The sequence below is a fragment of the Cicer arietinum genome, chromosome 6 (assembly GCF_000331145.2).
Source record: "Cicer arietinum cultivar CDC Frontier isolate Library 1 chromosome 6, Cicar.CDCFrontier_v2.0, whole genome shotgun sequence".
In the NCBI taxonomy this organism is placed as follows: domain Eukaryota; kingdom Viridiplantae; phylum Streptophyta; class Magnoliopsida; order Fabales; family Fabaceae; genus Cicer; species Cicer arietinum.
The window spans coordinates 8,525,348-8,546,045 of NC_021165.2; the positions used below are offsets into that span (position 1 = coordinate 8,525,348).

The following is a 20,698-nucleotide window of genomic DNA, read 5'->3' on the forward strand; positions in this document are numbered from 1 at the left end:
CACCTTTGCTTTCCTTTTATTTTATTTTATTATTACTCAATTTTTTTTTGGTAATTTCTCACATCCAATATATTAATTAAGTAATTTTGTTATTCTCATTCTTCAAATTTTTCATAAAAATAAAATAATCAAAATGTCCTTGTTTATTTGACTCATTTTATAACCTTCGTTTGTCTCTTCATCACCATCATAAACCTCATAACTCATATATTACAATTCTTTCATAATTCACCCGTCATAACTCATATTCACTTTAAAACTCACATCACTCGTTCATAACCTACACTCTATAAGTCTTTTTTTCTTATTGTGATTAAAGTTACCAACAAGGTATGTTTATTGATCTATATTTGAGTTATATTTTGAAAAAAAAACTGAGGATTTTATGTGAACACAGTTCACGTACGTTGCAAATAATTCATTGTATGCAAATTTAAATCATGTATTCTTATGTGAACGGAATTCACGTACGTTATTAAATTTATGAAAATCACATGCAATACGTGAATCTAGTTCACATAAGGATACTTGATTTAAGTCGGCATATGTTATGGAGTTTAAGAATTCACAAACACTGCGTGAATCCAGTTCACATAAGTTGCATGAATCAAGGTCACGTAAATGTACTTGAATTCAATTCGTGTATATGTGATCTCAGTTCAGTATGTGAGACGTACGTGAATTGAGTTCACGTAAGTGTTTGTATATTCAATTCACGTAAACTATGTAAATTCAGCTCACTTATGCGTTTGTGATCTCAATTTAGTTCACATATTTATAAAAAAATTATATGTTCTTATTGGATTCAAATAAATGAACCAAGGGAAGAGACAATGGTGATGAAATGTGTGATGGTTTGGACCCTGATTTTGACGAAATGCATGATGGTTTGGAATCTGATTTTGACGAAATGTATGATGGTTTGGAACCTGATTTTGACGCAATGAATGATGGTATTGAACCTGAAATTGACTACGCTATGAATGATGGTGTTGAACCTATTATGATGGATTTGATTGATGTGTTTACCATCGACGTGATGTTTAATACTCGAGATGATTTATTAAGATGAGCTAGAAATGTTGAAAGGAAAATGAAATTGTCATTATCATTTTTAGATCTGAAACTGCGACAACACGACCAAGAACAAAGACAAAATTAATTATTGGTTGTGAAAGAAGCGGCTTGAAAGAATCTTAAACCTTTGAAAAGTACCTAGACTAAAAAATGTGAATGTTCATTTAGATTGAGAGGATCATCATCAAGTGTTGGTGAGGGATGGTATTTGCATGTTACATGTGGTCTCGATAACCACGGGTTGGTCATTCTTTCTTAGATCGGTTGTCTCATGAAGAGAAGGTGATATGAAGAAGAACATGATCAAATCAAGAAACATATTGATGGCATTAAAGAATCATAAATGAAAGTTTAACGACAATCAAATAAGTTTACAATGCACGTAAAACATATCGTTCATCACTTAGAGGTAACAAAACAAAAATGTAACAACTAATGAAATTGATTGAACACGATAAATACATAGTAATTGTTCTATTTTTTATGATTATGTACACGTTTAGTGGTTAATTCCTCACAAAGAAAGATTTGTTGATGCATGGACAGATAAAGTTATGCACTTTAGGAACACAACAACACAAATGATTGAGTCGGCACATTGGAGTTTGAAAAGGATATTACAAGACAATATAGATGATATATGTGGTGTTTGGGAAATTATTTCTAGCATGATTGTATTACAACACAATAAGATAATAAAATCATTTGAAAAGAGCATCATTCAAAAGGTGCACCGACACAATAACATATTGTACGCCTATTTGTGTGGTGTTGCATCTAAAAATACAATAGATCACATTTGTGGTTGAGTATGATTGTGTGAAGTAAGTATGTATTGATAAGTTTAAGTGTTATTGCACTAATAAAACAACATATGGTCTACCTTGTGCATGTGCAATAGTTATGTATAGTGTGATCTCACGTCTCATTCTGTTACACGTTATTCATGTTTAATGGAGTAAATTAACTTTTCATGATGATAGATCGAGTAAACCTTCAAAGTTATATGTGAAACATAAAATAAATATCACAATGAAAAGTTTGATGAAGTAAGATATTAAAAAGAGATAAATCAACCAAGCATGATCCATCTTGGTGGGAGCATGTGGATGCAAGTCTTTGATGTAGTGGCACAAATGTATGTAATATTATAACATCTATTAGTAAGGTACAACAATCTCGATCACCAGTCAAAAAGCTCACACATTGACCATTGGTCAACAAGGTTCAACAACTTAGATTTCTTCCCTTCAATGATTGGTTGTTGGTTGAAATTCATAAATTCATAGTGTGTGGCAGAGCTTCAAGAGTTTAGATCTCATTACGAGAGAATATTTGGTTGAGAAATTTATGTTCAAAAACTTATACATAGTGTATGTGTTGCACAAGTTACAACTATGGATAATTTGATGACACTTCTCGAAATTGGACATGTGATTACTTTGTAGTTTAACTAGGTTTTCGTCTCATTGTCACTTAATCAATCAAGAATATTTTTTCCACTTAGAAGTCCACCATCAACATATATCTCATATCATCATATGATTGTTATCGCATTTGTTAAGGATTGTCATTTCGTGCAAGTATTAATTGTGACATTCAATTTGACTATATCAACCTCTTTTTAAAGTTTAACAAATTATTGGTGCTACATTTTTCGAATCTCTACCACCTTCCCTTTGAGTTTGCAACATCAAAACCCACTCATTCACAAGTGAGATACCATCAGGTAATACCAATTGACAACCAAGAAGCTATTCTGCAATTTGTATTGTTCGACCCTGCATTAAAAAATTCATTAATTTAGTTAAGACAATAGATGACTAATTAAATATGTCATAAATTTTAATACATTTACTGTTATATCAACAATAGATGGATCATTGTCAGAAGTGTGAGATACCTAATAAACAATCATTGAGTTTACTTGTAAAAGTGTCGAATACCCATAAACCGATTTGGCCTGATGCATACTAACTTCATAGAGATTGTCATATAGGTAAGCAAAAGTAGTAGCCCCTTAAGTGTATTCTCCACAAGAGTTGAAGTCTCGAAAGCAATCTAAGTATGCAACGCTAACTGCGAAGGAACTCTTGTTGTTGAAAAGTGTACAACCAACCAAAAATAGTAGAAATGTCATTGCAATCATCTCCCAATGTTGGTCACGACATCGTTGATGGTATACTTCAAGTAGTCAACTATATCGAATTGTGGTTGTTCATGTGACATTAAACTCGGCATGAACAGAAGCCTTAGTAACTCCAAGTAGTTCAACTAATAAATTTATACCATCGTCTTTGTTAAATACATTGACACTAAAGAATGCTCTTATGAGGGGTATATGTAAAAGAGAGGAAATATCATTAAGTGTAATCGTCATTTCCCCAATTGGAATATGGAAATTGTTGGTGTCTCGATGTCACCTCTCAATGAAAGCAGATACAATTATGTTGTCGATCATTTTGTAACTGCATTTTAGCAACAGATATAAGCTTGAACTCTTAACCAACTGATCCACCTCTTCATGTTCAATCACAACTTCTTTTAATTTTTTTCCATATCTAAATACCTTTAGCGCCCTCACGATCTTGAAATAAAAGAAGAGAAAAAAAATATAAGTTAAAAGACATTATGACAACAACTATTAAAAATTTAATATGATTGAGAAAATTATAACTTCATCCCAAAGTCGAGTGGCCACATGATCACGAAATATCCTAAAGACATATTTGTCAATAGAACCACCAAGATATTCATCAACACGTGGAGGTTCATCCATTTGCTCTAGTTGGGCCTCATGTTGTGTTTGATCTTCCTGTTGGGTTTGCTCTTCCTGTTGGGAATGTTGTGTTTGTTGTTGTTATAATCATCAAAGTTTTTGTTGTGTCGTCTCTTCCATTGCACTTCATGTTGCTCCTCAAGACGTTGAGCTCGTACAGAAGTTGTCGGTCTAACGCGACGATCCTCATCATTAGCAGTATCATTAATTATAACTTGATATGCTCTATCAGTAAACATAGTGTCCACCATTTCTACAAAACCATATCATAATCAAAATCAAAACACAAATCAAATATGTTGTGTCGCAAACTCACTGCATGTATGTTCCTACGCAATCTCAATTCATGTAGGATCCTACGCAAACTCATTTCACGTGGGTTCGTATGTAGACTTAGTTTGTGTCTGTGTGTTTAGTTTGCGTACAAATGGAGACCATCATAATCACCATTGTTTTTCCAATATCAAATGTAGACAAGATGAGTTTTGTTATCATCAAAATCAGTTTCAATCGCATAACCCTAATTAAATATTGTAAAAAACAATAATAACAAGATTGATGCAAACTTGATGTAAACGGAAGGCAATGAAGATGGTGAAGTTGTTGAAAATGGAGGAAGAATAATGGGGTGTGAGAGAGAGAAAAAATGAATATGAACGTGAGGTAGATGATGAAGATAAAAAAAGAAATTATGGTTTGAATAATTATATAAATAAATAAGGGCATTTTAGGTATTTTATTTTTTGAAAAAATTTGAGAGGTTTGGGTAGCAAAAAGAAGGGTTGGATAGCAAAATTGTAAATTAAGTAAATGATTTTTTTTTAAAAGCAATTACAATATATACATACACGATAAAATGATTGATACACATTCGACAATAGTATAAAGTTGTTTTACATTGTGGGTATACAATCATTGCACTCAATTTTATTTTACCTCATTCAAAGGTAAGGGAATCTTTTAATTTCTATAATATTTTGTTTATCAAATTATTTATTTATATTTATAAGAGTTACAATATTGAACTGTTTTTAGTTCTAATTTCATTTCAATTATTCGAAACTATAAATTTTTAAAATTATATTATAAATTTTGTTATCAATCATAACAATAATATAACATAATAAATTTTCATGAAATTTCACTCATTTAATCATTTCTTAAAAAATTAATTGAATGTTTATGTTTTTATCAAAACTTCTTAAAAATTAGTTCAAAACCCAGTTGAACATATCTATCTGCTTTTCCTAATAATCTTTTGGTGTGCCCTCGAATATTCAAGGAATTAAAAAATTCACCATTTTTTTTAAAAAAAAAATAGAGAACAATTTATACAATTTTGAATGTACAGAAATCTAATTATTGTTACCAATTTTCGTTCAGCCTATTTGTTAGTGTTGGAGTCTACAGTTGGTAACGCGCATCTCTGAAGTGTACGCCAACGGGATTTGGAGCTTCAGCTTAGGGTGAAGGCTTAAGGTGGATGGAGGTGGAGCAACAGTCGCAAAAAACCGCAACAAACGATGCTCTGTTTTTGTCAATAATCTAGGGTTTAGTATTTGAGAGATTGAGAAACGTTGATTCTTTTTAGTAATGTTTAAAAAGTTTCAGAGATAATATCAATTTTGGAATTGCTACGGTAGGCTTATTCATAGTGGGAGACATATCTAATTATGCAGTCAAATGAGATAAAATGACTAGTATTATCCAAAATTTCAAAGCATCCTGGTCATGAAAATTATCACCATTTTCAAATGACAGGTAAAATCTGTCATTTGATAGTGCAATGCCTGTTCAACAACATTCAGTCTCAAGTATTCAACAAGATCTGTTATTATATCACGCAATGCAATGAATCAAATATCCAAACATGGTCCTAACAGATCATCAACAAAAAAATCACAAGCTTAACAAGTTTTGAAAGAAATAACATTTGCTAGTCTGCGACTTGTTAAGTCGCGATGCAACAAGAATGAAACAATCACACATCCCTTTTCACAACTTGTTCTCTTCATATACATACATAGTGATATCCGGCCAACCCTTGTATATTGGAAAAAGAAAGGATTCATTCGAATGAAACCATCGGAGGCTGCAATATCATATACAAATACACATACAGTAGCTTCGTGTGACAGCAACTGCAAATATGCGTCATATACTGTATCTTCTATGCATGACTGCATTATTTCTTTTCTGTTGTAACACCAACAACAACATTGCTCACCTGTGACATGCAAAATTCCAGTTAAATAAACCTTGCTATGCTCAAAAGCAACAAGAGAATCAGTCAAATGCAGTAGAAAAAGACATATCCAAACTATCAATAAAAGTAATGATAATTACCAATTTCCCACTTGAATCAACAGACATTGGATTTTCTACCACCACTGTTTGACTCTGAGATTGGGGCATTGACTGTAGGCAGTAAAATAGAATCAGATGCATATTCGTTAGATTTTGAGAACAGAAAACAGCCACCCCGTCCTTTCTATGAATAATCACCGAAAACAAAATTAGAAACAAAAACGTACTGTTGAAGTAGAAGGTAATGTTCCCGAGTTGGTTGTCCCATAAGGTCTACGAACAGGAATTGGAAGCCTTCCATTGGGCATCTACAAAAGACAGGAAAGGGGAGCAAAAGCAAGGAAACAGTAAGAAAAAATTGAACATAAAAAAATACACATCATATATACAATAAACAAAAGTTGAGAAGCCAAAACGATAATGACAATCTCATAATTTACATGTTTCCTATATCTTAACCCTTTAAGATGTGGCCAGTGTTGACTGAGATTCCAGAGTTACTCTAGGACATATAAGTGGGGTTTTAAGTCTTTAGGCTCCAATATATTCTTTTAAGTTGCATCCCAATCTCTGATAACAGGCATGATTTGAATGACTGTGCTTATGAAGAATAAGTAGCACGATGAGGACGCGGATGGTAAATCAATAAAAATAAGACCAATACCGGAAGACTTAAATATAACTCCAAAATAATATGTGAATGAAAGCTTTTCCTATACGGAAACACATATTATAAGTCTGTATTGAGAGATATAAGAATCTTGTCCAGGAAAAGGAAGTGAGGTTTCTATCTCTCCCTTAATTATGATTTGTTAAAGAAAATGTAACCCTCAAAATTCAATTTGAGTTCAACAAAAGTGGGGAATTTCATGTAATCCCTTCTCTCACTTTTTTTGAAAAACCAATGAAAAGAAAGTCAAACTTTTATTTCTCTTCCCATCACTTTCCTTTCCTCTTGCTTTCTCTTCTTCTCCCATCAAACACCAAATAGACCTTAAGTAGTCTGAGTATAAGTAAATGGTATGGTTGGTATCTTGTTTCTATGATTGTCATAACTACAGGAGTTGAGTTGGTACAGTAAATTTTGTGTAACACCTTTTAACCCGCACCTTAAAACAGACCAACATAAATAATATTTGAATTCAAAGTATTTCTTGATATCCAAACACTAGAAGCAAGATGATACTCCCTCCGTTCCTATTTATAAGCAAAAGTGGGTTAATAAAAGTTGATGTATTTAGTCTAAAATTTGGATCAAATACATCAACTTTTGTTGACTCTCTTTTGCTTATAAATATGAACGGAGGAAGTATGTCACTATGGAGCCCCGATCATGGAATAAAAAATTTACTTAATTTTTTATATTAAAACTTTTGAAGCATTATTGAGAATAAAATGTCGATTCCGAGATTAACAAAGTTCTATCATTATCAACTTACATTGATATTAGTAATATAGTGACACACAGCACATTTGACTGAGGGAGCTCCAGAAGGATACATGAGTGTTGTCCGGCAGTTCCCGCAAGGGACATGAGCTGCTTGATTAGATGGTGTTTAGTGCAAACACAAAGCCCGTCAATGAAAAGTCAGTAAACAACAATTAATTGAACAATAAGCATAGGTTATTACAATATAAAACGAAATTCTTTATTGGAATGACATGAAGAAAACAGAACCAATTAAAACTTAACTGCATAAGCACCCAATATCTTGTAGCGTGAGCAAATAAATTTTTTTGCGTGCAAGGCTCTAACAGTAGAGTTTTAAAGAGTAATAAAATGAATAGCACTCACCAGACAAACTGTCACCGAGATTAAATAGACAAATGAAACACTGACCTTGGACTAAATGCAAGCAACAATATGTGTAGTGCAATTCAAATTATCAAGAACAGAATTGAAGGACCACAACCCAAAAATGATTATGACAATATAATTTTCAAGTTTCAAAAAAGAAATAAACTCCAATCCCAGATTAACAAGTAATTAGTTATAAATGGCATAATAGTTACTTTTCAATTATTATAGCACAATTGTGTTTTTATATTTGCATGATTTAAGATGATTCTTCTCCAGACTGTAAGAAAAAGAGATACCGTAAGGACAAAAGTAAGGAATCAACACATTCCCTGATTCGGTATATTCAACATTAAGGAAGAGTTGATGGAGGCTCTCTTTATTTCAAATAGAATCAGTTCCTGTGGGGTGAGAGGAAATCTAATAAATACTTTCTGTGTAATTTGCTTGAAAACAAAATTCACAAAAAGTATATCATTTCAAAGAAATATAACAAATCGGTCTGACTCTTCCCTGGAATTTCAGATAGACGGAGTTTTATAGCACTAGGTTGTCTTTATTTTTTCTAGTAAAATATTACAAAGTAAGAAAATTTGTCTCCAAATTTACAAAAACGTTTGCTACTCTTCTTGTTTGAAAGCTACAAAACCATGAAATATTCTCATCATTTTCTCTCTTTCTACTTCATTTGTGCTCCTTTCATGATGTCTACTCTCCAACATACATTCACCACCACAGGAGCCTAGCTGCCCCCTTTTTTAAAAGCATTTGGCGAAAACCCAACCTCATTTCGTTCGTTGGAGCCAGTGGATTTGCAAGGCTTTGATCCCAATACCATAGATATATTGGGTTGCATTGCATAAAATCTTATTGTTATTAGCTTCGTTTAAAGCTTTGCAGAAAAGGGTAAGGAAATAGACACCATAACTACTTCACCGTTATTAGTCTAAGGTTCTTAGAAGCCAACTTACTAAGACCAAGTACCCATCCTTTTTAGCCTAAATAAATCACCCAAGTAACCAACATACCATATAACCCCACATGCAAAAAGAATCCGACATAATGTTTTAAATCTATCTTCTGCACTAAAGGACATTTGAACAAACAAGAAATTAAAGAGGGATACTAGACAGGGAAGACAAAATCAGGACACAAGTCTCCCCGAAGAGAATTATTCAGTTCAGTGATTGTCAAGTCGTTAGTAATCTTATTTAGCAATAGCATCTCAAAATGAAAGATTGGTACAATGGAGCACTAAGATAGAAAAGGGGCCATTGCAAGAAAGAACACCTAAATAACCTAACTCTTTTTAGTCAGTGACCAACATAAATAAACCACTCACAAAATCAGCCTGGACATCGGTAATAGCCAAACCGCGTTTAGCAAGGCTTAACATAAACACCATAAATGATTACCTCAAAAATAAGGAGCAAAGTAAAAAACAAACACATTTAAAAGTAATTCAAATCCATGCATACAAAAGAGCAGCAGCATCTATAAAGTATAAACTGCAGGTGAGAAACCACCACCATGCCCTCGGGTCCAACAACCAAACCTTTCACTAACCCCCTTTCACCACTTCTTATCCAGATACAGTTCAAAACATACATTTAATGATATATAACAAGAAAGGATGATCTTAATGTATCCCCTGGCAATTCCTACACGAGGATTTGGGAACGTCATTCATTATTAACCATATTCAACGATCAAGCAATGCAACAAAACATCACAATTACAAAACAGAAGATTTATATTAATAGGCAAAATTAATACGCCTAACTTAATACTAAACCATTAAGCTTCACCTGTCTAGCGAGTAGCAAGACACAAATAAACATTACCTGGAGCAAGGTTTAGAGTTTGACAGCAGGAACATCTGACACTCGTAGCTCCACGTGTGTACATTAGCAATGTCCTACAGCCTCCACAATAAAGTTGTGACATATCCATCCCTGCAGGAACATAGTATGGTAAACGTCCTAAACATCAACTTAGAGTGTGACAACGTGTAACTATCTAATCCAATAGGGAGCATAATATATTTCTATCTTAAACCCCCAAATTTGTTCCAAATTGAACAATTTGCGAAATACTAATCAGCAAAAGACGATGCACAAACATATAAGGTAAAATACTCCAATCATTTTAAAAATTTCAAAAACAAATACAGCGATGGATCTTACCAGGTGGAGGAACAGGGGTAATTGTGTTGCACAATGCACAACAAACATTGGTTGGCCCTCTAGGGTAAAGCAGCATGCTCCTACAACCATTACACACAATTTGGCTCTGCATAGCTGCAAATTTAAACAACACACCATAAAATCAACCAAGTGCCACACACAATTTTAGTCAATAATCCAATCTTGTGATTGAAAACAAAGAGAATGTCTAACAAGAAACAATAGCATAAAATCTGCATCAAAATCGAAATAAAAACAAAAAATTGATGACCTGTTCTGAATTCAAAATGTTTAATTCCAAAACGTATAAAACAAATAAATAAAAAAAGAGGAAGAAAGAAAAAAGAAAAAGGATCTAACAATACCTGTGGCTCCTGAACCCTATTCTAGAAGAAACGATTCAGACAACGGAGTCAAACAAGAAAAAATAATAATAATAAAATTAATAAGAATCTTTTTTTGTTTATTATTTTAGGGGGGAGAAACGGTGGATGGAGAGAAAGGAGAAGAAATCTGAAGATGTAGGTTGAATTGTGAATTGAATAATGGATTGTGATTGATAGAAGAAAGGAAGATGATGATGAAGAAGATGAAGAAGAAGAAGAAGAAGAGGAAAAGGAAAAAGGTAAGTGAACCCAATCCTTTCTTTCTTCCCTGCGACTTCTGCTACCGTTATTTTCCTCTCATCTTCCTCTACTTCGTCATCCTTCACACTCTATTGCAAATTTCTTCGGTCATAATTACTCCACTTTTTTTTTTACATTTTCTAAATTATTCTTTGTTTTTACTTGTCATTTTCTAAATTATTATTAAAAAAATTATCGGTTATTTTATAATATTATTTAATGAGTTTAATTGCTGCATCACAACACAGATTAATTTATGCTATTATTTAATTTAATTTTGCGTCAAAAGAATAATAGTATTATTTAATTTCATACTAGACTAATTGAATATAAATAGTATTACAAATAATTTTTTTACTGTACAAAATTATAAATAGTTTTATATGTAGATATTAATTATTTTTATATAAATTTGTATACACTGTTTATCAACTACTAATCTCTTTCAAAAATCATTGGATACATAAGATGATTGATCTTCTTGCAATTTGTTTTTCTTTTTCATATATCAAAAGTTAAAAGTGGAACCTCTAACCACTTATGGAGTTTGAATTCTTTCTCATCTAGACCAACTCAAAAAATATTTTATTGAATTTATTTTAATGATAAATGAGTTTCATTTATTAGAAAGTGTTGTAATTCAAGATAAATATGGATTGTATGTAATCACTAACTCATTAACCACTTGATTAGCTAGTTAGTTTGTTAGAGTAAATGTGATCAAAATCATGTACAAATAGCATAGTCATTGTAAAAAAAAAGTGAGTCCATTCATTCACATTAATTCATCATTTCTAGTTTACTTCCATTACAAGCAACATTTTAAAATACTAAAATTGGTATCCAGAGCAAGATTTTTTATCTACAATTAGAGTGATAAACACATGTGAAATGTGAGGATTAAAACACAAGTGAAGTGAGGATGAGTTCAAGTGCAAACAAAAGAAATTTTTCATCCCATATGCCACATTTTGATGAAAAAAATTGGGATTGATGGAGAATGCACATTCGAGCACTGTTTGGCTTTCAAGAAGTGTTAGAAATCATAGAAAATAATTTTGAGGAGTTGGGAGTCGATCCAACAGAGGAGTAGAGGTCGATTTTTAAATAAAATAGGAAGAAATATTGCAAGGCCACCTTTATTCTTCATCAATGCCTTGACACAACCAACTTTGACAAAAAAATTTGTTGCAAAAAGTGCAAAAGAAGCTTGGGACATTCTTAAGAAGTGTTATTCTGGAGGAACCAAGGTTAAGAAAGTGAAATTGCATACTTTACAAAAACAATTCGAATTGTTGCAGATTGAAGAGCATCACCAATCAAACGGCATGTTGTGGGGAGAAGCTTACTGAGCATAAACTATATATGTGAAAAAATATTGGGATATTTGTATCTCAGGTTTTACTACATTGCATGTGCCATAGAATAATCTAAAGACATTTCCACATTGAGTCTTGAAGAATTGTAGGCCACTTTAGAAGCACAGGAATTCAGAATGGATGAAAGAAGTGGGGTTAAATATGGAGATCGTACACTACCCTAATATCTTTATGTTGGAGAGATCTTGAGAAGGTTTAATATGGTTGGCTACAACCCTATTATCACACCTATTAAAGTCAATGCAAAACTAGGAACATAAATTGAAAAAAAGTTGGTTGATTCGACCATGTTCAAGCAGGTTGTTGGCTTCTTAAGATACTTATGCAACACAAGGCCTGATATTTTCTATAGTGTGGAGTTATCAGCAAATTCATGGATACTCCCGAACAATCTCACTATATGGCAGTTAAGAGAATAATGAGATATATTCAAGGCACATCGGAACATGGAATCTTATTCGCAACATAATTAAAGCAAGAAGATAGAGACTTGGTGGGATATTCATAGTCAGATTGGTGTGGAGATAGGAATGATATAAGAAACACCTCAGGCTATGTGTTCAACTTCATGAAATCTCAAATAGCATGGAGCTTAAAGAAGTATTTAGTCATAACACTTTCATCACGCGAGGTTGAATACATTACTGGCAACTATGCAGCCTGCCAAGCATTGTGGTTGGAGTCTTTAACAACAGATTTAAAACTGGATGTATGCAGGCTAATTCCACTTATGATTGACAATATTTTAGCAATAAATCTAGCAAAGAATCATATGTCTCATGGAAGAAGCAAACACATTGAGACAAGATTTCACTTCTTAAGAGATCAAGTTGAAAGATGCAAACTAAAGTTCATCTATTGTCAAACTGAAGTTTAGTTAACTGATATCATGACCAAGGCTTTGAGGACAACTAGTTTTGTTTGTAAAATTCATATTCAAAGTGCAATGTTCATATAATAGTATACAAAAAGTGAATTATTTGTTGTGTTAAAAAGTATAACATATAATATTCAATTCTTCTTTGTCATGGTTGCAAATTCTTTTATTTATTTTTTTATCTTTTTGCTTGGGGTGATTGTTATTTTATTATTGTTCTATAATTGCTTAGTTTTTGGAAAGTTAGACAAAATAAATTTGGTATATTACTTTTTCTCTCTCGTCTGTTTGATAAATACAGTGGTTTATATGTATTTATGAGATAGTACTATAGAGAAATCGGTAGAGAGGATTTGGATAATAAAAAAATTTATGTCTAAATACGTGTAGAAGATTTTATTTATATTTAGATTTAAGTATTTTTAACATTTAGGATAAGATGCCATTATAAAATAGTTTTTATATATATTTTTTTATTTTATAGATATGATACATTTTTATATTATAATTTAACTTTATTATACAGAGATGAATTAAAGTTTATGATAAGAGATTTCATACCAAAGAATATAATTTTCTGTATAAAATATATCAGATATGATTTTACTTCTACAAATACAAAATATTAAAAAAAAAAAAATCATCAATGGTATCGGAGTTAAGATCCATACTTAAACTCGTGGAGAAGATTGGGAAGAATAAGAAAAGGAATAAATTAAAGAGAAACAAAATTCAAGCTGATATATAACCAAAAACTGATATTCTTGTCTCACATGAGGATAAATAACAAAAAAAATGGTCTTCATGTATCACTTGATGATAGATAATAATAAATAAATAAAAATAGATCTTTACTACACGAGGATAAATAAGCTTTATCAAAAATTGATCTTGATGTGTTATACTAGGATAAATACCACAACAAAAAAAATAATCTTCATGTATTATATGATGATAGATAATCATAACCAATACTACATTTTTATATGTTAAATGAAATATGCTAATGTATTATACAAATATGTCGTAAGACTATAAGCAAAAACTACTTCTTTGTGTTTCGTGAAGATATATGACTATAACCAAATAATACTTTTAGATATACGGCTAAAAGAATATATTTTTTGTGCTTCATGAAACATACTCATGTTTGCATTAAGGATATGAAAAAGAAGAAAAAAAAAACACAACAAAAGCCTTCAAAATATTCAAGCAAGGAAGAGAATGAAGAAGTAAACATTCAAGTTGAAGATATAGTTTCATTAAAGAAAATATTTAGTCAACGATAAATATTGAGATAATATATCTAAATATCTTCATGAAATTTTATTTAGATTTAAATATGATTAACATTTAGAATAAGATATTATATTATGATATATAATTTATATTTTTGTTTAAAATATGTTTAATTTGTTCTTTATTTTAGAGATATATAATATATTTTTATATTATAATTTAACTCTACATATAAAATAATAAATACAAATTTATGATAAAATATTTCAAAATAAAATTATATCCAAAATATATCACATATATAAAATATATAAAAATAAATAAAAAAATCCATCAAATTCCTCTCAGACGCTAACTTAACATTTTGCCTAGCTATATATAAAAACGACTTTTACAATTTTAGCTTATTTCAAGCATGTCTCACCACTTCACAAGTGAGTGATCATAGATCTATAATCTACTGTCGATTTTTATTTTTATGTCTCTAATATAATTATTTGTACGAATTTACAGAAAAAATATTTGTTTGTCGTGCAGTCATGAATCATGTTAATCGTCGCCGCCAATGAGATTTTTTGCAGATAAAGAGAGATCGTTGTGAAAGACTATACTACAATAGTAGAGGTATGACATTTCCTTATTGTACTTAATGTTTATTCTTCAAAAAGTCCTCAATCCTCATATTCATAGATATTTCATTTTCTTGTGAATTTGAATTGCTCAAATCTTAAAAGTTCTAAACTTTTTTTTCGATTCTACAGTTTTTTCTTATCTAATAATTTTATAATTATTACTCTTAGAGTTAGAGTCGATAGATATCTTTTCTGATATAAATATTTCTTTGCAAAATCCTCATAAAAATAACTTATATAAATATTGGTATTTAAAAATTTCAGCTTTACTGAAAATTTATTCAATAAGAAAAGCATAGATCTCTTTTATCTGCGAAAGATAGTCATATCATTTATTTGGTGGAAAAATAAATAAAAGTAGAGTGTGTGAGAAGTAAGTATCAGATGAAAAAATGTGTATATTTTTCTATTATTTGATTCAACAAAGAAAATAGAGAAATATGAGAAAGTGTGACAAATAAAAATGATCTTAAAAGATATATTTTTTATTATTTGGTTCAATAATAAAATAGAGAAGAAATAAATTAGACGTGAATCTCGACATTTACATATTTTTAACTAATATCACAGGGACGATGAAGAGAAAGTCTCAAAAGTGACAAAAATATCATTTTGATGACCTAATTAAACTTCTTTTCACGCAAAAATTTTAAATCAGAATCTTCCTTAATCAATTTACGTTATCTTCACGATATTTGAAATCACATGTTATCGACAAGTCATTTATCTTTCTTAAATTCATATGTTATTTACTTAATTCTCTCTCCCGAAATAATTTAAATAAATAATTGAAATCTCAAAAAATAATGAATCTCCAATACAATTTTACTGTATTATATTTGTAGAGATTAATAAATCTAAAAAAAAATATTCTCTAACTACACATATATATTGTGAATATCAAATTTTAGTTTATTAATTTTTTTTTAATTAATGCATAAATTTTTATAAGTATTATAATTTTTTTGACAAATTATAAATTTTAGTATTTATCATTTGAAAATTAAAAAATAAATATCAAACAACTAGTAGTAGTTAAGAGAAAGAGAAAAAATATATATAAATGAAGAAATTAATGCATGTAATATATACAATATATATAGATTAACCAATGCTTAGATTCACGTTTGCAACTGAAATAACGTTTCCCAATACACCTTTAACGAGAAAATTGTGAAGAAGGTAACTCTCATGTCACCGCAAAGCATCGTTCAAGAAAGTTGCGCCAATGTATTATGTATACAATGTGGTGTGAAAGAGAGTATTTGGGTCACTGGTGCAAATTCCATATTTTGAGTGGTCATAACATAAATAAAATAGAATAGTGAGGGTAGATTTTAAAAGTTCAAGGGATGTATATGCACACCCTCACACCTGAGTGGATCCCTCGTACAGCCATATCCTTTCTTCTATTTTCTATTAAATTCAGTGGGGGGAGAATGTTTTTAACTTTTATTCCTATATATATTTTATCTTCATCCAAACAAATACAAACTGATTAAATTTTGTCTTTATATTATCTCCTCTATATCTTTTATGTCCATTTTCATAATTTTCTCTCCATATTTTTTTTTATGTTTAATTTTATATTTCTTTTTCTTCTCTATATCTCATTTATTTAACTCACGTTATTTTACTATTTTACTGTTTATAAATTTAAACGGATGAATAGAGTTTTAATAGATATTATATAAAATTATTATTTTTTAAATATTATGTTAAATATAATTAAAATAAAACTTCTAATTAATAAAAAAAATAGAACTTCTAATTTCTTTTTAAAAAACTTCTAATTAACATTTTAACTCCTTCAATGTTTTCACACACATTTTCTAATGTTAGTTTATTTTTTCAATGATAAACTAATATACAAATAAAAACTTTCTTTAGTTTATTTAGTAATATATATATGTTTCACATATGTCACATTTAACTTCAATTATTTGATTTAGTGATATAAAAACATACATTTGATTCGATAGATTATGTGTTTGATTGTCGTTAGTGCCATATGAGGTATGCAAGTGTTCAATAAGTCTTACATGAGGCTATATCTCCTCATATAATACATTTTCCCATACACGTTTTTTATTTTTATTTTATGATATATTAATATACAAATAAAAACTAAACTTTTTAGATTATTTAGCAAGATATATATGTTTTATATCTCACTTAACAATTTATTATTCAAATAAAGCTTAAATTTGTATGCATGTGTCTGCTATTAGGTAGGTTTAATTTATAGAGATATTTAAAATGTTAACGTAATAAATTAACATATGATATGGTTTAATTAAATATGCATGTACAAAACATTTTTACGATCATTCTATTATGTTTAAAGATTATGTATAAACATTATAAGGCATTTTTATATAGTGATGTAGTCATATATCAACACACAAATACGTGTTAATATAGTTTAGATTTCATATAGCATATTAGCTTAAAAAATACAACAAAAACGTTTAACTGATATAGATTATTTTGTTGTTGTTGTTGAGGAAACTGATATAATTTGTTTTTTTTTACTAAATGATATAAATAATATATATATATATATATATATATATATATATATATATGATGTGTTACTCTAGTTATTCAAATTTATATATTGAAGTAATAATATATAAAATATATTATATTATGTTACTCTAGTTACTCTAGTCTTTAATATTTTTATTAACGAATAAAATTAATACAAAATTTAATAAATAAAAAACAAAAAGTATTTTTACAAATTAAATAATTTCAAAACTTTGGAATCAGTACTTCTTAGTTGAATTGCATATTACTAAAAAAAATTCTTGGATAATATATAACTTCTAAACTTTAGGAACTTATTTGTTTGTGAGAAGTGAGAAATAAATGAGGAAAAAAAAAATATAGAACGAGATAAATAAGTAAGAAATAATATAAATTTGTTAGGTTGTTTGATATAAAAGAATGAGAAGAGAAAAAAAAAAAAGTAAGTAAACTTATTGGATTGTTTGATATAATAGAAAGAGAAGAGAAATGGAAAAAAGTGAAATGTGTTTTTCTCTTTTCTTTAGTTTGATTGAAGAAAAAAGAGTAGAAATAAATGTAATTATTTTTAAAAAGACAAGAATACCCTTGAATCAGGAAAAACTTTTGTATTACATAAATTTTATTTCCATGTAAATTAATATAATTAATTTTATTTTTAGCATTTATTAATTAGAATTTTTTATTTTTTATTTTTTACCTCAATAATTTAATCTTAATTTTAGCAACGTAAGTGACAAACATAATGGGAAGCTGTTGCCATTTATTTATATTTGGTTTTCCATTTTGTATGTGTAAAAGGACAAGAATAAAAGAGTATTGAAGGAAAAAAATACTTATTTTGTGGATAGATTGTATTATTTTAATAATTTTCTCTTATTTTATAGATAAGTTAATAATTTAATCTTATTTTGTTAATAATTTTTTTTTTATTTTTCTAAATCTAATAAATAAATATTAATAAAAATAAAATTAATAAAATTAATTATAATTAAAAATAATAGTAAATTATATTAATAACATCAAATAAAATACATTGAATTAAATAAAAAAAATATCAATATTAAAATTAATGCGGTTGAATAGATGTGTCAAAATAAAAAACATGTTATATTATTTGATCAACTAAATTTTATTTTGTTAACAACTCTAGTCTATTTTGTTAATAAATTAACTACTTAATTTTATTTTATTAATCAATTCTCTCGTATATTTTGAAGATAAATTAATTATTTTATTTTATTTTGTTAACAATTTTTTTATTTATAAAATTGAAACTTAATTTTTTTTATTTTTTTTCTAAGTGAGGGTTCTAATAAGTTTTTCACGAGTGAACCACTATGAAAAATAATTAAGAGATGTTAAATCAGTGGAGCTTTCACATACTATTATATACTAAATAACTCATTTTTGCTTTCTCTCTCATCTATTCGTCACTATTATTTACCACAACCACCGTTCTCTTGAATCTCGTTCCTTCTCTTTCTCTATCTCTTGCAAAATCTCACTCTCTCTCATATTTGAAATTGAATACTCCAAACATTTAAAAGAAACACTCAATAAATGAAAGACACGCATCAGACACCAAACTTTGCTCAAACACAAATACCATTAAATTGGAAGAATGAAATGGGTTTTATTGTTGTAAAACAAAGGGGGGGTTTTAAGACTTTGGTTATGGAATGGCCAGGGCAGAACAATAATTTAATTTCTATATAATGGGTTTTTCGATTTCGTGGAGAACTTGAGAGGAAGGTACTTTACCCATTTTACAATAGCATACAGAAACTAAGATCATAAATTCAAGATGTCTAAACTCATCCTTAGTACTTGTTAATTATTATTATTGGATTAGGTTGTATTTTTTTTTTTTAATATTAAAGAGGTTGGTTTTGGAATCTATGTGTGAGATTGTCGGTAGCCAAAAGCTTGTTGCAAAAACATTTCAGATATCCAAATTACATCAAGAAAAAGCATAGGAGAGAAAAAGAAAATATTGATCAAAACCATGGGAGGAAGCAGGTTGTATTGATAAAAAAAATAGAAAATATTTTGTTTTGAAAATTTTTAGAAATTGTCTCTCGAATTTTTTTTATATCTATTTTTTTTAAAACATTAATCAATAAATTTTAAAATTATTTTCTCGAAAAAATTCACTAAATAATTTGTTCAAAATTTATTTTAACACAATAAATATATTAAAATTATTTATATTTATAAATTAATTTTAAATAACTTCAGAACTGAACTAAATGAGGTTCAAAAATTAACTATTTATATGATTATTAATATAATATAATTCAGTTTAATTTTTAAACTATGAATATCCTTAAATACAAGTTTGAGATAAAAGAGAAGTGAGAGGAGAGACCAAAGGAAGAGAAATAAAAATATATGATATAATGTATATAAAATATAATAGAAAGAAATAAATATAAAGTTAGATAAAGATATGATAATATATGATACGACAATGAAATGATAAATATTGTCATATCAAATTTTAATTAATACATAATAATCAATATGATAACATTTTATTGTGCGATATATTTATTACACATCTCATTGTGTTATGATATAATATATATTATATTTAAATAATAAAATTAATATTGTAAATAATTATATATTAGCTTTTAAATTAACTTATTATATTTTAAATATTATAAATTAACCAAACAATTAAATAAATAATGAAATAATTTTATATTAAAACTATTCATTGACACTACTAAATAAACAATTAAATTTTAAATACAAAATCACGAGTAACAAAATAATTACATTTTATTTATTAGAATAAATAAAGATATGATATATATTATATGTAAATAACAAGAATACCTTGTTTAACAAATTATTTTTATTTTAAAATTTCAATTAACTTTTATATTTTTATAATTGTGCATACCAATTTATTAAATTATATAAAAAGACAAAACTAACCTTGTGTAAAATCATAAATATTTTTAAATTAATTATTAATATTTCAATTTTAAATTTAATATTAAATTATATTAATTATTTTTTTATTTTATTAAATTTACATTTTTTATATTTTAGATAATATTTTATAAATTGTTTTTATATTTATATTTAATTATATTTTAATTTATATTTTAAATTATATTTTATAAGAATAATTGAGTAAATGACTTTTTTTTATGTTATCCTGTTTTCTAATCCAACTCATATTTATAATATAAATTTTAATTAAAAAAACATAATTAATATAATTTTAAATTAATTTATCATTTTATGTT

General features: G+C 28.3%; 1 protein-coding gene across 1 annotated transcript; it reads right to left on the reverse strand.

The window, feature by feature from the left end:
* Window positions 1-5,666: 5,666 nt before the first annotated feature.
* On the reverse strand, window positions 5,667-10,893 carry LOC101510941 (protein LSD1-like). The gene is made up of 7 exons (XM_004504108.4): window positions 10,513-10,893; window positions 10,148-10,261; window positions 9,806-9,916; window positions 7,603-7,700; window positions 6,391-6,471; window positions 6,203-6,274; window positions 5,667-6,083 (listed from the first exon to the last, which is right to left on the reverse strand). Exons 2-7 carry the CDS (start codon window positions 10,257-10,259, stop codon window positions 6,042-6,044), a joined length of 516 nt encoding a protein of 171 aa, XP_004504165.1. The 5' UTR covers window positions 10,260-10,261; window positions 10,513-10,893; the 3' UTR covers window positions 5,667-6,041.
* Between the last annotated feature and the right edge of the window lie 9,805 nt (window positions 10,894-20,698).

Bases quoted from the DNA above. Each gene is read 5' to 3' on its own strand.
- LOC101510941 (XM_004504108.4), bottom strand. From the start codon at position 10,259: ATGCAGAGCCAAATTGTGTGTAATGGTTGTAGGAGCATGCTGCTTTAC. The intron at 7,701-9,805 runs GTAATGTTTATT...CTAATCAAGCAG, and splicing joins AACTCTAAACCTTGCTCCAG to CTCATGTCCCTTGCGGGAAC. The intron at 6,084-6,202 runs GTAATTATCATT...TGCATGTCACAG, and splicing joins TTGATTCAAGTGGGAAATTG to GTGAGCAATGTTGTTGTTGG.